General features: G+C 40.5%; 1 protein-coding gene across 1 annotated transcript in view; it reads right to left on the bottom strand.

Annotated features, from left to right (window-relative positions):
- Positions 1-3,165: 3,165 nt before the first annotated feature.
- The window catches only part of LOC127424455 (A disintegrin and metalloproteinase with thrombospondin motifs 3-like), a 175,081-nt gene continuing 156,370 nt past the window's right edge, over positions 3,166-21,876 (bottom strand). The window contains exons 21-23 of the mRNA XM_051669699.1: positions 20,750-20,867; positions 5,513-5,979; positions 3,166-5,004 (exon numbers count right to left, since the gene is read on the bottom strand). Coding sequence (XP_051525659.1) covers positions 4,993-5,004; positions 5,513-5,979; positions 20,750-20,867 — 597 coding nt within the window. The 3' untranslated portion in view covers positions 3,166-4,992. The remainder of the gene's footprint in view (positions 5,005-5,512; positions 5,980-20,749; positions 20,868-21,876) is intronic.

Genomic DNA, 21,876 nt, shown 5'->3' with positions numbered 1-21,876 from the left:
CTATACCATGAATACACATTTATTGTTGCTTTTGTAAAACTAGATTCTACAATATTTTTTCTGACCTTATTAAACTGTATTTTATTAAAAATGTCTTTCTGACATCCTACATATCTTAATCTAAAATGGGCTCATTAGAAGATTGTGATCTGAAAGTCAGCCCCTGCAAATGATCCAGAATGCAGCAGCACATCTGGTTTTCAAGGAACCAAAGACAGCGCATGTTACACCACTCCTTGTCTCTCTTCACTGGCTGCCGGTTGATGCATGTATCAAATTCAAGGCTCTGATGTTGACATACAGAACAGTCACTTGGTCTGCTCCAGCATACCTAAAATCATTTCTGCAGAGCTACGTTCCCATCAGAAGCCTGTGGTCGGCTAATGAGCAGCGCCTTGTTGTACCAACACAAAGGGGCACCAAATCACTTTCCAGGAGTATCGTATACATCATTGGTGGAATGACCTTCCCAACTTCATCCGTGAAGCAGACTCACTCTCTGTCTTCAAAAAATGGTTAAAGACACATCTTTTCCATGAGCACTTGACCATGCACTCATAAAAAATAGATATATATATATATATATATATATATATATATATATATATATATATATATATATATATATATATATACAGGTGCATCTCAATAAATTAGAATGTCGTGGAAAAGTTCATTTATTTCAGTAATTCAACTCAAATTGTGAAACTCGTGTATTAAATAAATTCAATGCACACAGACTGAAGTAGTTTAAGTCTTTGGTTCTTTTAATTGTGATGATTTTGGCTCACATTTAACAAAAACCCACCAATTCACTATCTCAAAAAATTAGAATATGGTGACATGCCAATCAGCTAATCAACTCAAAACACCAGCAAAGGTTTCCTGAGCCTTCAAAATGGTCTCTCAGTTTGGTTCACTAGGCTACACAATCATGGGGAAGACTGCTGATCTGACAGTTGTCCAGAAGACAATCATTGACACCCTCCACAAGGAGGGTAAGCCACAAACATTCATTGCCAAAGAAGCTGGCTGTTCACAGAGTGCTGTATCCAAGCATGTTAACAGAAAGTTGAGTGGAAGGAAAAAGTGTGGAAGAAAAAGATGCACAACCAACCGAGAGAACTGCAGCCTTATGAGGATTGTCAAGCAAAATCGATTCAAGAATTTGGGTGAACTTCACAAGGAATGGACAGAGGCTGGGGTCAAGGCATCAAGAGTCACCACACACAGACGTGTCAAGGAATTTGGCTACAGTTGTCGTATTCCTCTTGTTAAGCCACTCCTGAACCACAGACAACGTCAGAGGTGTCTTACCTGGGCTAAGGAGAAGAAGAACTGGACTGTTGCCCAGTGGTCCAAAGTCCTCTTTTCAGATGAGAGCAAGTTTTGTATTTCATTTGGAAACCAAGGTCCTAGAGTCTGGAGGAAGGGTGGAGAAGCTCATAGCCCAAGTTGCTTGAAGTCCAGTGTTAAGTTTCCACAGTCTGTGATGATTTGGGGTGCAATGTCATCTGCTGGTGTTGGTCCATTGTGTTTTTTGAAAACCAAAGTCACTGCACCCGTTTACCAAGACATTTTGGAGCAGTTCATGCTTCCTTCTGCTGACCAGCTTTTTAAAGATGCTGATTTCATTTTCCAGCAGGATTTGGCACCTGCCCATACTGCCAAAAGCACCAAAAGTTGGTTACATGACCATGGTGTTGGTGTGCTTGACTGGCCAGCAAACTCACCAGACCTGAACCCCATAGAGAATCTATGGGGTATTGTCAAGAGGAAAATGAGAAACAAGAGACCAAAAAATGTAGATGAGCTGAAGGCCACTGTCAAAGAAACCTGGGCTTCCATACCACCTCAGCAGTGCCACAAACTGATCACCTCCATGCCACGCTGAATTGAGGCAGTAATTAAAGCAAAAGGAGCCCCTACCAAGTACTGAGTACATATACAGTAAATGAACATACTTTCCAGAAGGCCAACAATTCACTAAAAATGTTTTTTTTTTATTGGTCTTATGATGTATTCTAATTTTTTGAGATAGTGAATTGGTGGGTTTTTGTTAAATGTGAGCCAAAATCATCACAATTAAAAGAACCAAAGACTTAAACTACTTCAGTCTGTGTGCATTGAATTTATTTAATACACGAGTTTCACAATTTGAGTTGAATTACTGATATAAATGAACTTTTCCACGACATTCTAATTTATTGAGATGCACCTGTATATATATTCTTGTTGCACTCTAATCTGTCTTGGATTATTCTGATGCAACTGAATCTTTGTAATGCAGCACTTTTCGTACTACTGTCTCCTTAAGATGAATTGCTTATGATGTATTATTCTTCTTAAGTCGCTTTGGATAAAAGCATCTGCCAAATGAAAAAATGTAAATGTAAGTTATTTTAAATGCCACTCAAAACATTATGAATGATCTGATGATTGATTTATTAATCTAAATGGGTCTTTTCTGAAATTAGAGCCTCCTATAATAATACTGAGCTTTAAGGCATGTGTAACTCAAAAATTAATTGAGGTTTTACTTTTATATGAACACATCATGTACAGACTAGCACTCTCAAGCAATTTAATATTGTATTAAAATACTGGCCTTTGTGTAATAATTAACTTTTATAGAGAGGTCGGCATGAGCATTCACTGTGACAGAATAAAGGAAATGTCAATCAAGCGCAATTTTCAGTGTATTAAATTTGGTGTTGTGATGAAGACAAGGGCGCAAACTAAGAATAGAATGACTTAAAGTTGGCCTCAATGCTTAAACACGTATCCTTACATACATTTGATATTATTTAAAAGCTGTGTAGTGAAGACCAAGTAGGATTCATTGATGTTGCATATGCACTATGTAATTGGGCATCTCTGTTGATATTTTCACATGTGAAAGTCATGTGAAGGATACTTCCTCTTTACAATAAATACGCAGTTAATTCCCACAACAGAATTAGAAATGCACTTTTTAACATGTATTTGACATGCAAATGAGATATGTTTTTTTAACATAAGATTTCACTTCTTACAAAGCTGGGTAGCTGAGAAGACAGAATGCTTGCTAAGTGTTTGTATGTTTGGAAAGGTTTGTTTTTTATTTTGGAGATCAAGCATTTATGATTAAAGAGTTAAAAATAAAAACTTACCAGGGGTTTTTAAGAGCATAAAAGTGAAAAAGGACATGCAAATTAGTTCACATTTAATGAAACAATAAAGCAAACTAAAAAGTTGTACTCGAGAGAGCACGATTTTTATTATGTTCTTTATTGCTATGTGCTCCCCATTATAACAAACAGCCTCAGTAGTGTACACTTCCATTACAACTAACAAAAGTACAAATTAAAACAAAAAGAAATGACTGCAAGCAGTTATCAACTGAAAGTGACTTTGTAAGCCAGAATATTAATTAATACTTAAATGGACATGAAAATGTGGGGATAAATGCACTTTTTCTTTTATATACTGTATGTAATGTCTGTCTGTGGCTCAGGGATTGTCAATTTACCATCTTCTTACACTTGCATTCATTTGGGTTTCTGAAAGCTGGTCAATATTATTAGCAGCGAATTCCTCATTGGCAGATAGTGGACAATGATAAAATTAAAACTTGTTTTGTGATGCACACACACTGTTCACCTCAGCTTTCATGAATTGAATGACGTCTACAAAGACAACTGATACCATATGAAGATATGACTATTGTCTACTCTAGAAGGTCAAAATCCACAATAATTTTGTCATTTGTTACTAGTTAAAGCTACAAATTAACCGTAAAACACAGTTTCGTGTAGGATTTGTGGGTGTAGGACAAAATGAACCGCTGTTACTGACAGCTTTGTTTCGAAATTTCTCTACAATACTTCTATTCTAAAACTGTTGTGTAACAGCTTTCCTTTATTATATCATCTCAAAAAGTGAGTATGTGTTTTATTGTTGTATCTAAAATGCCAGTTTAAATGACAACAAAAGGTCTACTTTTATTGATTTAATTGTTTGTTTACATGTATTTACTTTTGTGAGCTACTGTTGCTATTCAGTGGAAGCTTCAGTCTACATGTATAAACAGAATGCGAGTTTGAATTTATTTGTTTGGTTTGAAATAACAGATATGGTTGCACACACTGGGCAACATGACTTCGAACTTTAAATCTTAATAAATACTCTAAAGTTCCCAATGGTATATACAAAAGCTATACAATGCCACACAGGCGAACACATGTATGGTTTTGAACAGCTGAAGTCCACTGTTAGATTAACTGGTTTCCTTGGTATTGCAGTCGATGCATTGTGGTTGAGATAAAACGCTCGTTTACAAAAATAAATAGCTTTCTCCTCCTTCAGACAAGTGAGATATCTCGTGCAGAGTCTTACAGTATAAGATCCTCAGAAAGCCCAGCTTTACTCCTTCAAAATCTAGCCTTAAACATCCAATTAATCTCACAATACATATGATGGATCTCCTCCATCACTGAAAAAGCCGTGTCGGCATGGTGTTGACAGTTTTTCTTTGTTGGCTAAAAGTTCTGGCTACAGAGGACAATACAATAAGACAAGATAAAAAAAAATAAAAAATAAAAATAAAATAAAATAAAAAAAAGCAATCATCTAAGAGAGGCCTCAACTATGACCAACAATGTATGGGAAAACAAGTTCTTTATAAACACATTTAAAAAAGACATTAGGAGGAAAACAAAAAAGTGACAGTTTTCACAGTCTACCAGAATTCATTTGATTGATGAATGGTTGAGAGGTTGATTCAAGAAATGAAACACTTTTCAAACTAAAAGTAAAGATTTTGTTATTTTTATTCTATTTCTCAGATGTAGAATTCTTGATGTTTTTTCTATTGCTCACACCTTTCTGAAAAACATTTTCTTCAGTGCTTTACTTGATAGTAAATTTCCTAACATGTTATTAAAGTGTTCTTAAGAATGACTGCTTAATATAAAAAGCACCAATAATGATCCTGAATCTCATATTTTATCCTCAGCTTGTTTTCTGAAAAAAAAAAAAAAATTATAATAATAATAATACTGACATTTTCCATATACAGTATTTACAGGAATGTTCATAAATATCAATTGGTCAAATAAATCGAAGTTTGGAGCTGGTAAAAAATAAAGCTGTAAAAAATGTTGACGTTTCATACAACTATAACCATTTCCTAACAAGTACCACCGGAGTCTTGTCATGTGAGCTCACCAAACCCCCATAGACCAAGCTTCTGCAAGGATCTGACTGCTTTCGTAAAAACTTTGACACATTCCCCATCACAACCATGTGTGATTGACAAGTGTGTTTTAAAAAAATAAAATAAAAAATATTGCTGATGGGGGAATTGAAAACATTTGAAAGTGAACCAGCACTTTACTCTCTCTTACTTTTAAATATCTTGAGTGTGACCTGAAGGGAAAGATGAATGATAAAGGTCTATATCTACCAAAAAACAAGAAAGTCAGCGATAGTCTAGAGGAAATAAAAGACAAATTGGCCTTCATCTCTTTACCTCGGATAATGCTGCTGGCCACTGACTCTCCTGAAAACTTTCTAACAGCCAAGGTGTGCGTTTAGCGGCTTTCTCATTCCATGGGCTATGCATCGACATTGCAGGCAGGTTCCTAGTGCCAGGTTTGAGGCACTTTTGAGTCTTGCTGTTCTCAGAATTGGCTTTACGAGGTGGGGGTGTGCGGGTCTGCTTGATAAGTCGGCCTTGTGACAAGGATCCCTGCTGATTCTGGTAAGGAACTTTCATCGTTCCATTAACTGAGGTTGAAAGTGTCTCCAGGAGTTGGGAGGCTGAACCGAAGCGAACTTCCTCCTCCGTCTCAGCAGCTTCGTGCAGAAGAGGAGTAAATGTGCCACTTCTCTTACTGCAGGATTCACAACAGAGCTTGTTGTAGCCTGGTATAGAACAGTAACGAGCTAGAACCTCCATTTGACAGAAGATGGACTTGTCTCCACCGCATGGCTCATCTGTTATAGAAACATAAAGGTTTTATTATGTGCAGTTTTGGAGCAGTTTCTCACAGAAGTAATTTCCATTTCAGTGTTTCAGTTCAGGGTATTTACATCATCAATATTACAAAATATGGTGACACATGTTTATTTATATAAACATGCTCAAAATAGTCTACCCAGGTACAATGATTACAGCTGAGTGACTGTTTCGCCCACAATGCAAGTTATTTTGTTTTATTTTACTAAAATAGTGGTTGTTGCAATCTTTAATCAACTCTGTAAAAGAAGAAATTCTGAAGTCCATCTTAAACTCAGATGTGAGATTCATCTGATTTAAGCTGCTGTAAAGCTGCTTAAGCGCTATACAAACAAAATAACTTGACTTGACATGTGAGATGTGACCTGTTAGATGCGCCGGCGCATTATGTGGTGCAGCTTATGTGCTTGTGTCATTTTCTGAACCCACCCTTACACCTTTCTTTTTATCGTTTTACTCTGACTGTCCTATTCAATGAGGTCTGTAATACTTACAATTCCCATTCATCTCAATGGCAGTTGGTCGGCTGGTGGAAGTATGTGATTTGAAATCTGCCATTTTTGCTCATGGACACTCAGTTCTGTATACAAATGTTTTTGATCCAATCACCTGAGCTGTAAATGCCATGGCACCACAAAAAAATGCACAGTCCCAAGCCCTTCACTAGAAACTACCCTGAGCTGTTAAAGGTAGTAGACAGGAAACAGTATACGTCTATTTCATGCATAAGCCCTCCAAAAAACTGCTACTAGTAAAACATCTACTATAATGACAGTTTTGCGATTTTATATGTTTTAAATCACAATACACTAGGGCTGGGCGATATATCGAATATAGGGTTGCCAACCATCCCGTATAATACGGAATCGTCACGTATTTGAGGGAACTGCGATGCAGTTTGTCCCGTATTTTAGTGTCTTACAGCCAAACTGCTGAGAATGTTTCACAAATCAGGAAAATGGACCTGAAACACACACCTTTCAAGTGAGTTGTGTGAGATACTGGCTGTTAAACGTTACACGGATGCTACACTTGACAGAAGCGGCTGGGGAAAAGATCAATGAAAATCAGTGCACGTCTTCTGTTGTGTTTTCAGTCAGAAGAAGGAGAATTTTGTCAAACATATAGCATTTATATATATATATATATATATATATATATATATATATATATATATATATATACACAGTTGCAATCAAAATTATTCAACCCCACTGACCAGCAATACATTCTGGTGATGTGAATTAAAACACATCAACTAAAACCTCAGTAAACAGTCAAAGTAAGCTTTTAATACACATCTGAGTGATTTTGAGAACAGAGAGTTCAATTTACCCAAATTTTAAAATAAAAAATAACTAATTCTCTCCACAAATGTCATGTCAAAAACTAATTCTCAGGCTTCGGACACCTCTCTATTAGAATTTTTACACATTTCTCATGAGCAAAAGCTTCCAGCTCATTGACATTCTTTGGTTTCTGTGCTGCCACTGCTTCCTTGAAATCCCAACAAAGGTTTGCAATGGGATTTTAATGATGGGCTGAAAGGGCCATTTAAAGGACATTCCACGACCTATCCCTGAACCAGATTTTGGACAACTTGGATGTATCCTTGGTGTTATTGTCTTGCTGGAAAGTCCAGTGATCACCAAGCTTCAATTTACACACTGAAGGCATCACATTTTTCATGCCAAAATGGCCTGATACCTGAAGGAATCCATGGTGTCAGTCACATAGTCAGGATAGCCGTTTCCTGCAGCCACAAAACACCCCCATAACAGGACTGACCCACATCCATGCTGGACTGTGGGGATGGTGTTGTTCTTTTCATCACCTCGTCATCTTACTCCAGACATACTGCTGACCCATGGGTCTAAAATTCAGTTTCAGTTCAAGTGTTTCAGTTTTACATCTTGAACATTCAAGTCAACATTTCCCTTTGTGAAGTATTGCTTTCTTCCACACCCCAAGAAGGTTGCTGTTGTATCATATTTAAAAAATGTATGAATTGAATAATTTTGATTGCAACTGTATATATATATTGTCCTATTGTGTATTTCTATATATACTTTATTTTCTATTCACTTTTTTTATTCTATTTTTTATAATTATCTCTGTCTTGTTGCTGTGTTGTTTGTGCACTGGATGCTCCTGTCACCAAGACAAATTCCTTGTATGTAAGCATACTTGGCAATAAAGCTGATTCTGAAAGACAGATAAACATGTCTGTGTGCGCTTCAGAAGGTGCACTGTTCTGTGTACTTGCGGGTTTTTAGTGCTTTTAGAGCAGTTCACATGCATTGTGAAATAAAAGTACTGCAGGTTTAAAGCATTCGCAATTCCAAACATTAGTAACAGCTACAAGTTATTATACACATCCACAAAGGTGGCACTGTATAACAGAAAAGAAAGAGAAGAAATCGTTTCAACAAATGCGGAACATTGTGAACGACACATAACACTTTCTGTGTCAAGGTGAAAGTGATGTGTCAAAATAAAAGCTCCACCTTGTTCATTCACAAGTATTTTTGAGTAAAATATATATGATGGTAAATAATGCTTTTTATTAAGCTACTATGTATCATTGTAGATCAAATATAAATTTGTATGTCAATGAAAATGATTAGATTTAATTCTCCCCTGTGTTAATGTAGTGAAAAACTGAGGAAACATACCTTCATAATTTTAAAATAGATTTTTATTCAATGCCTTTGATGCAAGTGGCTAGAGATATTTTTACTTATTGATATTATGCTTGAAATCAAATATAATCAGAGTTATGCAATTATATATTCACATGTATGTACTCAGTTTTACATTCATATTATCAATGTACTATTATCACTGTAGTAATGCTCAATGTATTACTTATATGCCCAACCTTGTACTCCTGTGTTTATACATTCATGTTACCAGAAGTTTTCCTTATATGCTCAACCTGTATATTAGAAAATTACCTCATGCTCTTGTATATGGGTTTATGTTACTTCACGTTCTTATGAGGCTTCAGAGCTGGATGCAGAGAGAGCCTAGTTTATAGTTGTTATTGTTCCAAGTAATGTACAGATGCGGTCTGCGAACACAGGATGTACACTATATTGCCAAAAGTATTCGCTCACCTGCCTTTAGACGCATATGAACTGAAGTGACATCCCATTCTTAATCCATAGGGTTTAATATGACGTCGGCCCACCCTTTGCAGCTATAACAGCTTCAACTATTCTGGGAAGGCTTTCCACAAGGTTTAGGAGTGTGTTTATGGGAATTTTTGACCATTCTTCCAGAAGCGCATTTGTGAGGTCAGACACTGATGTTGGACGAGAAGGCCTGGCTCGCAGTCTTCGCTCTAATTCATCCTAAATGTGCTCTATCGGGTTGAGGTCAGGACTCTGTGCAGGCCAGTCAAGTTCTTCCACACCAAACTCGCTCATCCATGTCTTTATGGACCTTGCTTTGTGCACTGGTGCGCAGTCATGTTGGAACAGAAAGGGGCCATCCCCAAACTGTTCCCACAATGTTGGGAGCATGGAATTGTCCAAAATCTCTTGGTATGCTGAAGCATTCAGAGTTCCTTTCACTGGAACTAAGGGGCCAAGCCCAGCTCCTGAAAAACAACCCCACACCATAATCCCCCTTCCACCAAACTTCACAGTCGGCACAATGCAGTCAGACAAGTACCGTTCTCCTGGCAACCGCCAAACCCAGACTCGTCCATCAGATAGCCAGATGGAGAAGCGTGATTCGTCACTCCAGAGAACGCGTCTCCACTGCTCTAGAGTCCAGTGGTGGCGTGCTTTACACCACTGCATCCGACGCTTTGCATTGCACTTGGTGATGTATGGCTTGGATGCAGCTGCTCGGCCATGGAAACCCATTCCATGAAGCTCTCTACGCACTGTTCTTGAGCTAATCTGAAGGCCACATGAACTTTGGAGGTCTGTAGCGATTGACTCTGCAGAAAGTTGGCGACCTCTGTGCACTATACGCCTCAGCATCCGCTGACCCCGCTCTGTCATTTTACGTGGCCTACCACTTCGTGGCTGAGTTGCTGTCATTCCCAATCGCTTCCACTTTGTTATAATACCACTGACAGTTGACTGTGGAATATTTAGTAGCGAGGAAATTTCACGACTGGACTTGTTGCACAGGTGGCATCCTATCACAGTACCACGCTGGAATTCACTGAGCTCCTGAGAGCGGCCCATTCTTTCACAAATGTTTGTAGAAGCAGTCTGCATGCCTAGGTGCTTCATTTTATACACCTGTGGCCATGGAAGTGATTGGAACACCTGAATTCAATTATTCGGATGGGTGAGCGAATACTTTTGGCAATATAGTGTATCTAAGACACCTGTGTTCATATCTTGCTGAGATCAGGAACTGTATGAGTACTTGGCAAAGATATACAGTACTGCACAAAAGTCTTAGGCACATTATATTTTTCACAAAAACGTGTCTTAAAACGGTTATTTTATATATTCTGCTTTTAGTTTATCAGTACGAAATATCAATTTTAGATTTCAACATTGCCTTTGCAAATAGAACTGAACTGAAGAAGAACAAGAAGTCTTACAACAGATGTTATGGCCCCACAGAGCCCGGATCTCAACATCATTGAGTCAGTCTGGGATTACATGAAGAGACAGAAACAATTGAGACAGCCAAATAGATAGAAGAACTGTGGCAAGATCCCCAAGAAGCTTGGAACATCCTGTCTGGCAACAACCAAGAAAAACTGTGTCCAGGTGAACTTAGGAGAACCGGTGCTTATTATTATTATTAAAGGCTGTATTTGATTGTCACACCAAATATTGATTTAGCTCTTTTTTATGTTGACTGGACTTTGTATGACGTTAATTGATAAATTAAAACTGTTTATGGCATTATTTTTGTAGACATCCTCATCATGCAATTTTTTTTACAAGTGCCTAAAACTTTTGCAAAGGTACTGTATGTACGAGCTATTCTGCAGCTTATTCCTTCCACTCGACTATATATAACTAAATATGACCTGTCACCTTAAATTACAACTTAACCTCATGCAGAACTCTCTGTGCCTAAAAAGGAAGTCTTTTCTGGCACAGTCTCAAGAGGGTATAACAACCGTAAAAAATGTTTGGGTGTCAGACTAACACCTAAGCTCTCTAACTCTTCGCATCTGATCTCCAACTTTGAGGCCTCATCTCGACTCATCTCTGTACTTTAACTTTTTCCCATTTACTTAGTTCATTAGACAAAGACAAAACTTTGCATTCTTAGATTTATTCCAGAACTTAGTCCTTGGATTTATCCTTAAGATATATCTACTTAACATTTATAATCAAACATTTATTTTCTGTATTATCGCATTTATTCTCAGTATTCATTATTTCATTTGTATTCATTTATTAATCTTTACAAATTAAAGTTGTTATTCCTTCTACAAATCATCTGATTTATTGAAGTCATTTCCATCTGTTGGATCTCACTGCATCAATCTGGAGGTTCCGGACTGAGATAAAGTTGAAAACGTCTTGGTTACTGATGTAAATGCAAATTCCACTCGCCAATTTTCATTGGCCTTTTCTGAATAAAGCAAAGGTGATTGGGGCTCTCAAGAGCGAACCCCTAGTGTCACTACATCGACACAACGTCTTGTTCCCTCCATCAGGCAACAGAGGTTACATCAGTAACCAAGACGTTCCCTGTCTGTCACTCACTCAACGTTGTGTCGATGTAGTGACACTAGGGGTTCCTATACAAAATGCCGCAGGCGCTGAACCGTGTCGCAAGGTATGGAGGAGCGGACATGGGCAGGCTGCTGTGTGCCTCGCAGCGAGCGCTCGACCATGTCGTGACCTTCCAGCGAATTAGGTAAGGCGTCTCCCGGGTCCCAATATGGGTGGGAGGAGGACTTACCCGAGGAAGCTACAGGCGGTGGCCTATCCTGATTTTTGTATTAAGCAATTTCCTGCCAAGCACCAGCTAGAATAGCGCTGAGGAAGTGCTCTTCCCTCTCCAGGAGGGAGAGCACTACGGAGACCACATCCTACCGGAGGGAGGTTGACATATGGAGAATACCTCACATGGAGTTACTGACAGGGAAGTTCACATATGGAATGATACCACTGAGAAGACCCTATCTACAGAGAGGGTACACAGCCACAGTGGCTGAGGCAGAGCAGAGCTCTGATGAGGGGAAACACAGGGTTGACCTGAGGGGAAACCGAACAGTGGAAACGCATCATAGGGATTACCGAGGGGGGAATCACCATGTATGGAGCACTGAGCCCAGTACACAGGCTCACCTGAAAAGGAGCATACCACGAGTACTGGGCCTGGTGGCATTACTCCTCTGCTGAGTTTGCCACCGAACTGTGCTTAAGGAATTAATGAAGCGTCCAGTGTTCACCAGTTACAGGGAACTGTTGTGGACAAGATAGCGCATGTTATCACCTCAAAAGGGCAAAAGGCACAATGCAAGTGACACACCCAACCGGCCGCCCGGCCTACCTGTTGTTACCCCATAACACTCGGGTCGCAACCGGTTCTATACGCAGAATAATTATGGTTGTAGAACCTTGCAAAGGTATTGGGTGTAGTCCAACCCACTGCTCTGCATATGTCTGCTAGAGAGGTGCCCCTCGCCAGTGCCCAGGAGGACGCAACACCTCTGGTGGAGTGTGTCCGGACTCCCAAAGAGCATGGCAGATCTTGTGATTGGTAAGCCAGAGAAATGGCATCCACAATCCAATGGGACAACCTCTGTTTGGAGACAACTTTCCCCTTGTGCTGCCCTCCAAAGCAGACAAAGAGCTGCTCCAAGCATCTAAAGCTCTGTGTGCGGTCCATATAGATGCGCAGGGTGCGAACTGGACACAACAACGACAAGGCCGGGTCATCCTCCTCTGAAGGGAGCACATGCAGGTTCACCTGCAGGTTCAAGATCATGTGAGAGTGTGCTGGCCCGAACTCCAGGCATTTGCTGGTGACAGAGAGCGCCTTCAGGTCCCCCACCTCTTGATAGAAGTGAGCGCCACCAGGAGGGCCATCTTCAGGGACAAAGTGCTGAGCTCGGCCTGCTCCAGGGGCTCAAAGGGGGCTCTCTGTAAGGCAGGTAGGACCACAGAGAGATCCCAAGAGGGAATCAGGCACGGTCTAGGGGGATTCAATCTCCTCGCGCCTTTGAGGGGACCTAGTGATCAGGTCGTGAGGTCGAGAGGGTCTCCCATCCAGTGTATCGTGATATGCTGCAATAGCAGCCACATACACCTTCAGGGTGTAGGGAGACAGCCGTCCCTCCAGTCCCTCCTGTAGAAAGGACAACGCAAACCCGACTGTGCATCTCCGTGGATCTTCCCTGCGGGAAGAACACCAATTTGCGAAGAGATGCCAGTTCAGGGCATACAGCCGCCTCGTGGAGGAGGCTCTAGCCTGAGTGATCGTGTCTACCACTGCTGGCGGAAGGCCTGCTAGGTCCTCCATGCCCAGTCCAGGAGCCAGACGTGGAGATTCCAGAGGTCTGGCCATGGGTGCCGGAGCATGACCTGCCCCTGAGTGAGAAAGTCCTGCCTCAGGGGAATGCATCAGGGAGGGGCTACTGCCAGGAGCATCAGGTCTGAAAACCAAGTCCGGTTGGGCCAGTATGGCACAAACATCAGGACTTGTTGCCCGTCCTCCCTGACTTTGCACAACATCTGTGCAATGAGGCTCACTGGGGGAAACACGTACTTGCACAGCCCCCGAAGCCAGCCGTGTGCCAAGGCATCCGTGCCGAGGGGAGCCTACCAAAGGGGGCAGTGAGAGGACTCTCGGGAGGCGAACAGGTCCACCTGTGCCTCTCCGAATCTCTCCCAAATCAACTGGACTGCGCGGGGGTGGAGTCTCCACTCTCCGCAGAGCATTACCTGCCGTGAGAGCACATCTGCTGCATGGTTGAGGAGGCAGTGGGCGAGTTGCTACATGAGACGTGAGCGTACCCTGCCCTGGCAGTTTATGTACGCCACAGCCACTGTGTTGTCCGTCCGGACCAACACGTGCTTGCCCTGAATCAACATCTGAAGCCTCCGCAGGGCCAATGATACTGCCAGCAACTCTAGGCAGTTGATGTGCCATTGCAGGCGGGGCCTTGTCCAGAGCCCAGATACTGCCTGCCCATTGCACACAGCACCCCAGCCTGAATTCGAGCCATCTGTCGTGACCACGACACACCTCGAGACCTGCTCTAAGGGAACCCCTACCTATAGAAATGCCAGGACTGAACAAGGACTGAAAGTTTGACGGCACCGAGGCATGATAGTCATGTGCTGGGTGCCGTGGCGCCATGCCAACCTCACAGGTTTTCAGGCAGGCCAGTACCGACTGTGCACGCTCGTTCATAAGGCGTGCCATCAGGGTGATCGAGTCCAACTACATACCGAGAAAAGAGATGCTCTGCGTCGGGGATAGCTTGCTTTTTTCCCAGTTGACCTGAAGCCCCAGTCGGTCAAGGTGCCTAAGCACAAGGTCCCTGTGCACACACAATAGATCTCGTGAGTGAGCTAGGATCAGCCAGTCCTCAAGATAATTGAGAATGCGAATGCCCTTCTCCCTCAGTGGGGCCAGGGCAGCCTCTGCGACTTTGGTAAAGAAGCGAGGAGACAGGGACAGACCGAAATGGATGACCTTGTACTGGTATGCTCGTCCCTCGAAGGCAAACCGAAGAAAGGGTCTGTGTCGAGGAAGGATCGATACGTGAAAGTATGCATCCTTCAGGTCAATGGCCACGAACCGATCCTGATGTCATACTTCTGCATCAACATCTTAAACAGAAGCCTGTGTAAGGCTCTGTTCAAGGCACGTGAGACTCGGCTAAGGGGATGGGTTCGATCGCTCCCATACCAGAAGGGTAGCAACCTCAGCCCAAAGGACCGAGGCATCCTCGCCTCGCACTGCGGTGGAGAGGACGCCACTCAACCTGGGCGGCCATCTAGCGAACTGGATCGTGTAGCCGAGCCGGATCGTTCTGATGAGCCATCGCGACGGGCTGGAAAGCGCTAACCAGGCTTCCAGCCTTTGCGCTAATGGCACCAGGGGGACGATTGGATTTATCACACCCGGGGTGGGTGGTTCGCAGAAAGACGGAGCAGACGCCCCACCGGGAGGATCGTCCAGGGGAGGCATGCTGCTCCACGAGCCCGCAACAGTGACCGGTGACTGGGGCGGGCGAGCGGCCCCAAGAACCACCGTACTTACCCGTTTGCCGGTTTTCTTTCAGTTTTACATTCATATTATCAATGTACTATTATCACTGTACTAATGCTCAGTGTATTCCATATGTAGGTTCTACTGGTTGTTTAGATCAGTGTTACTATCAGAAATAATTAATAATTATTTCTTTAGTTATTAATTAATATTTAAATTAAATAATAGAATCTAACTCATTAAAACCTCACACGGCGCACCATGAAATGTAGTGCAGGTTTGGTTATTAGCAATAATTAATAATTATCGAAGATAATTATTAATTATTAAAATAAATAGAACATTGATGAGAATCAATGTTAGCTTTTTTTTAACCCTTTAAATCAACAATTATTAAAGATAATCATTAATTATTAACATCAATGAAACATTGATTAAAATTAACACTAGCTTATTGATCCTTCAAATTCAAAAATCATCAAAGATAATTATCAATTATCAAAAATCAATAGAATATTAATAAGGATTAATATCGCCGGGGCACCACCCTGGAATCAGGGTCTAACAACCAGATAGTATAACAGTCTCAATATTAGATTGTTCTCTTAGGAAAATCGACATCCGAAGAATATCGACTTTCAAAAAGGAACAATGAAGGCTTGAATCCGAGCACTGACATCTGCTGTCAGCATTTGACACAGGTGTATGCAAAACAAACCAAAACACTTCTCTTTGAAATATAACAAAGTTTATTTATACAGTAATATCAATTAATAATCAATTAACAATGCAGTCAATAAACTTCCGACTTACAACTACAAACTAAACAGTGATATGATTAGATATGGTAACCAAAATAATCCTATAACACATGAGAGGAAGGTGTGTGTGTGTGTGAGAGAGAGAGAATGTGTGTGTGTGTGTGTGTGTGTGTGTGTGTGTGTAAGGAGGGACGTGCACAAAATGGCGGACGTGACTCTCATGGAGTGTACGTCACGTGAGATTTCCGGCCAGAGAATATGGGCGGAGAGAAGCCGGTCAATGGCGTCTGCCCGTTTACCGTGTGTCTCCGCTTGTACGATAACTTAGGGACAAAGCTGAGCTTTATCACGAAGTTATCTACTAGCCAAAAATGTATGCGAGGATGTTTGTGAGGGGCCGCGTGTGTGTGTGGTTAGTATGAGAGAGAGAGAGAATAAAATGGCGGCACCAAAGCCGGTTTCGCGATCGTGGGAGAGAAAGCAACTGTTGGTTTATCACTTAGAGACGCGGTGGACGGCTCGTAAACCGTCCCGCGGTCTTTGGTTCTTTAATGGATAAACTCAGTGTGCCGGTCTCACCCGCGATGGCGGAAATACACAACAGTCCAATGTGGTTGCACTACAACGCAGCAGATCTCATTCGTGATAACAGTACATTACAGTAATACCTTGAGTATTATTAGCAGCAATGAGTGGACTCGGTGGTCCGTAAACTGTACAAGCAATAACCTTGATACACAAGAATAACACACTATAATATTCTATCTCTGCCCAGACGTAAACCTCTTACTTGAATGGTATGAAGACGCAGGTAGAATATGTGTTCATCCGTCCTTTAACTCCGACTCGGTTCCTCGAGGCTCGGGTGATCATGGGAGGCCGTTTCCTCGCTCTGTCGGCGGGTGGTACGGCTGCTGATTCTCGGTGGGCTGGCGGAGAAATCAGCGACGCCGACTTGATTGAAGAGGGAAGAGAAATCTTTTCTCTTCACTTCTGCAGGCAAACGGATGAAGATTCGGATTGCTCGGTGGTCTCCTTCGGATCCGTTAGAGTGTTCGGTGGAACACAGAGTAATCTCAACTCATCCAGTGAGATGGAGATTGTATGGCCACAGTTTCAAGTCGGATGTTACTTCCTTGCGCCATGAGAGCAGCGATGAGCTGCGTCTACACCCGGTGAGCAAAGTTGCTGAAAGCAAATCCCAGAAGCATCTCAGAGGTATTTCTACTCCTGATGACGTCATGGTTGAGGGGCGTTCTGTCGTGTGCCTCATCCAATAGGAGTTGAGATTTCGATCCTTTAGTGAGCAAGGCTTCATGGGATTTGTAGTCTGTTTTGGACTCCCTTTGTTTGATTTTGGCGCAGTTTTTATCAGTAAGATTTATGACGGAGGCCTCAGTCAGGCTTTTACGACTGTTAGGCCTGCCTTTGTCTTCTATCTGAATACATGAGGCCCAACACATATATGCCCAACCTTGTACTCCTGTATTTATACATTCATGTTACCAGAAGTATTCTTATATGCTCAACCTGTATGTTAGAAAATTATCTCATTCTCTTTCTCTGCTCTTGTATGTGGGTTTATGTTACTTAATGACCTTATGAGGCTTCAGAGCTCGATGCAGAGAGAGCCTAGTTTATAGTTGTTATTGTACCAAGTAATGTACAGACGCAGTCTGCGAACACAGCATGTTTCTAAGACACCTGTGTTCATATCTTGCTGAGATCAGGAACTAATAATACTTTATGAGTACTTGGCAAAGATATATGTACGAACTATTCTGCAGCAAATTCCTTCCACTCAACCGCAGTTTTTGCACTTCAATAGTTCATAACAATATGACCTGACACCATTAATTACAACTTAACCTCATGCATAACTCTCTGTGCCTAAAAAGGAAGTATTTTCTGGTACAATCTCAAGTGGGTATAAAGACCTTAACGAACCTTTGGGTGTCAGACTAACACCTCAGCTCTCTAGCTCTTCGCATCTGATCTCCAACTTTGAGGCCTCATCTCGACTCACCTCTCTACTTTAACTTTTTTCCATTTACTTAGTTCATTAGACAAAGACCAGACTTTGTGTTCTTAAGTTTATTCCAGGACTTAGTCCTTGGATATATCCTTAAGATATATCTACTTAACATTTATAATCAAACATTTATTTTCTGTATTATCGCATTTATACTCAATATTCATTATTTCATTTTTATTCATTTATTAATCTTTACAAATTAAAGTTGTTATTCATTCTACAAATCATCTGATTTATTGAAGTAAATTCCATCTGCTGGATCTCACTGCATCAGCCTTTTAATACATTTAATCTACTTGGCTACAATGGCTGTTTGGATTAATTTATGGTTCCTCTGACTTTTAAAAAAAACTTTTGAGCCATTTCAGAGCAAAAACATAATTATCGTTATATATACTGAATATTGTCAATAGGCTGAAAAATATCGAGATATAATTTTTTTTTTTTGCCATATCACCCAGCCCTACAATACATAGCAACTTTTAAATAGCCGTCTATGGATAAAGAGGCAATTTGGGTCCAGATGGTGTAGTTATCATACACACATGCAGGGGCTAACAGAGCCAGTCTAACCAAACAAACCTTGACCCCTTTATCCAAGGCAAAAAACATGGTACATGTTACTTTACTTAGCAATGGCAGCGATGGAGTGGATGGATCAGACCAATCCCAGTCATTTGTAATTACAAGATAGGACATATTGTTTCATATTTTTCTAGAGATTGCAGGGGAGGATGTCTGTTTGTATCTCAGATACCAACCTTTGGAATTAATAGATTTCAAATGCCCCCAGTAAGACAAAAAAAAAAACAAAAACAAAAAAACAGTGAACCCAGTGAATGTGGCCTAGTGGAAGATTCTCACAGGCCACAGTTATTAGCCTACAGCATTTGCCATCCAATGGTCATAACAGAGCCATTCCAATTTTCCAAGTTGGATTACAGGCAATTTGCTGTCAGCTGAACCACCAACTGGTTTGTCTTTAACAGATGAAAAGAAGCAAAATGCCAATAGCTCCCTAAGGAGTCCCCCTTTGTACACATATAAAAATCAGCAGTGTGTCATAAGTGTGCCATTTGTAAAGGGTAGGGGTTTGTTTACTCTCCAGTGAGATGAATTTCTTCCCAGTGTGACTCAAGCCATTAAACAAGAATTTGAGGAAGTATCATGCAAGCGGACATATAAAAAAGTGCTATTCCCAGTTAGTATGTTTACATGCTCAGGCAGGTTATTGCGTAGTCGATTTACAGTCTTCTGCTGTCTATCCAGGTATACATGACACAATGTGTAATCTAATATTTGAAGGAAGGACATCAGCTGAGAAACTGATGTAGACGTTTTGCTGTTGACTTTATGCATAAAGGCTGTTTCTTTTCCAGCATTTTGGAGACTTGAAAAGACAGTCTTTTATTGTTTTTATGAATGTTCAGCTACTTCAGCTGCAACAACATTGATGCTGTCTCCTTATCTGTCCAACAGTGTAGGTTCCTAGCATTTTCCATGATACCTAGCGTTCGACTTGCGTGTTTAATACATGCCGCACATCACCTCTGTCTTTCAGATCATGCATTTTTACGAATTGTAGTCCAATTAACATGTACTGTACACATACTAGGCCAAGCTGAGCTAAAATTGCATTATCCAGGTTGATTAGTCCAACTTCACAGAAACCAGACTTGTATGATTTCAGTTGGATTAAAACGTGACATTTTATAAAGACAAATTATTGTTTTAGTCTGACTAAAATTGAACTTTTGAAGTTCAGTGGACTCAAGCGTTCCGACAAATAATGCTAAACAACTGACCAGTGATGGTTTTTATCATAAAATAGAGCCCTCTTGAAAAAAGTCAGGCTTTTTATGTTTGCTAAGCAACTGTGATTTTCTATACTGAAGATACTGCAATTAAAAACAATAAACTTGTTTTCTGAAACACTTAACCCTTATGCACTTTTCGGTCATTTTTGACCGAAATCGATTTTGTTTCTTCAATAAAACTAGTTTCCTTTATCTGACGGGTATGAGACTTGGTGACTTTTCGTCAATTTCATTTCTGAACACACACACAAAAAAAGGTGATTTGATCATTTTAAGTGGTAGAAAAAAAAAGTCACACTTGTACTGTTCCCGGTCAAAAGTGACAGAAAATCAGATTTTTTTTATTTTTATATATATATATATATATATATATATAATGAATTATATAAAATCTAAAAAACAGCCACAATGACATGAAGGGGTGAGACTATCAAACATCAAGAGTGCAAAACACACACACACACATCTCATCTTCCTACAACCAGGGATAAATAAGGTTGTTACTTGTTTATTTCAGGTAATTTTTGGAAGCAGTCTGCACATGCACACACACACACATATTGGTGCGGCTATCCTTATGAGGACTCTCCATAGACACAATTATTTTTATAGTGTACGAACTACAGATTCTATCCCAAAACCCTATCCCTACCCCTAAACCTTACTCTCACAAAAACTTTCTGTATTTGTACATTTTCAAAAAAACATTGTTTAGTATGTTTTTTTAAGCAATTTGAATTATGGGAACACTAGAAATGTCCTCATAAACCACATTTATAGCATAACAGCCTTGTAATTACCAGTTTATAAGCTAAAAATATTTCCTCGTAAACCACCAGCTAAACTCTGCAGGATAATGGCCTTCCAGAACCGGATTGGAATAGCCCACATTTGGCCACCAATCCTTTCAACAAAGTAAATATCCTTTAGCCTTCTTAGGGGTTTTAGGATTTATGTGTAAATGTTGTCTTACCATGGCAGGGTCCTGGCTTGCAGGGCCTGTGGGACTCTGGCTTCTCACCAGTGCATTGATCGCCAATGCGACATGTGACCAGGCGTCGTGCCACACCCTCTCCACAAGTCACTGAACACTAAAAGACGAATGAGACAGAGGGTTATGGGAAGTAAGGAAATATACTTACAGTATCATGAAACAGGACATCCTACCACTGGCAAACAGTTTAAAACATAAAGTTTAAAACCAAAATATGGTGCACTGCCAAACACATTGAGTTTATGATCAGCCTTTCCAATGATTAAACCAAAAATCTATCCAGAATGTGCCTTGATTTTGCCTAACAACAAATGAAATGACACAGCTCTAACACTTAGGTGTTAATCTGTTTGTTTGGGGTCAAAATCAATACCACACAGACTGGGTCATTATACATAGAGGATTACCACTACCAATCTGTGCACTAGTTCTTGCTCTGTATCTCTGTTTAGTAGTTTAGTGGGTTTTGAACAACATGATGACAGAATTTTCAATACTGGGTGAACTTTAAAAGCAAATCAAAAGGTTTCTAGGTAATCTAAAGAATACTCAATTCCTGGATTTTAGCTTCAAAGTCTGACTCAGTTGGGTAATGAGAAATCTCTCCAGTTGATGTATAAAATCATTATCAGCAAAAAAATCAATAGAAAGGTCAGGTCTCACTTGAACATTATCAGTGCTGGAGAAAGGTTCTAATTTCAGGTTAAGAAGTTAAAAAGTACAAAGTTAAAAAGAAATTAAAGAGTCAGTGAAACAGTTGTTTTCTACTTCTAATGTGTTTTCTTCAAGCATTTCTTGCATCTCATACAAAATAATATAATTCCTTTGATGTTGTAAACAAATTCTTTAAATGAGGTTTTATAATTTACACAGTGATTTCAAGCTCTACTAAACTGAAAAATACTTGTGGGAGTATTTCTTTCTACTGTGCTCTGCAAAATGTAATCAAACCAATTTCCTCACTTTCTCAAAATGCTTATGCCTTCCAAGACTCTCCAAACACTTGTAAGATGACATATAATGAATAATAATTAGAGCTATCAAAATTAACAATATTATCACATTTACAGATTTGACATTAGATTCTGACATTTTATTCAGCTCTG

The sequence above is a fragment of the Myxocyprinus asiaticus genome, chromosome 3, assembly GCF_019703515.2.
Source record: "Myxocyprinus asiaticus isolate MX2 ecotype Aquarium Trade chromosome 3, UBuf_Myxa_2, whole genome shotgun sequence".
NCBI lineage: Eukaryota > Metazoa > Chordata > Actinopteri > Cypriniformes > Catostomidae > Myxocyprinus > Myxocyprinus asiaticus.
The sequence above is the reverse complement of the archived record's forward strand: the minus strand, read 5'-3'. Positions and strand labels throughout refer to the sequence as shown.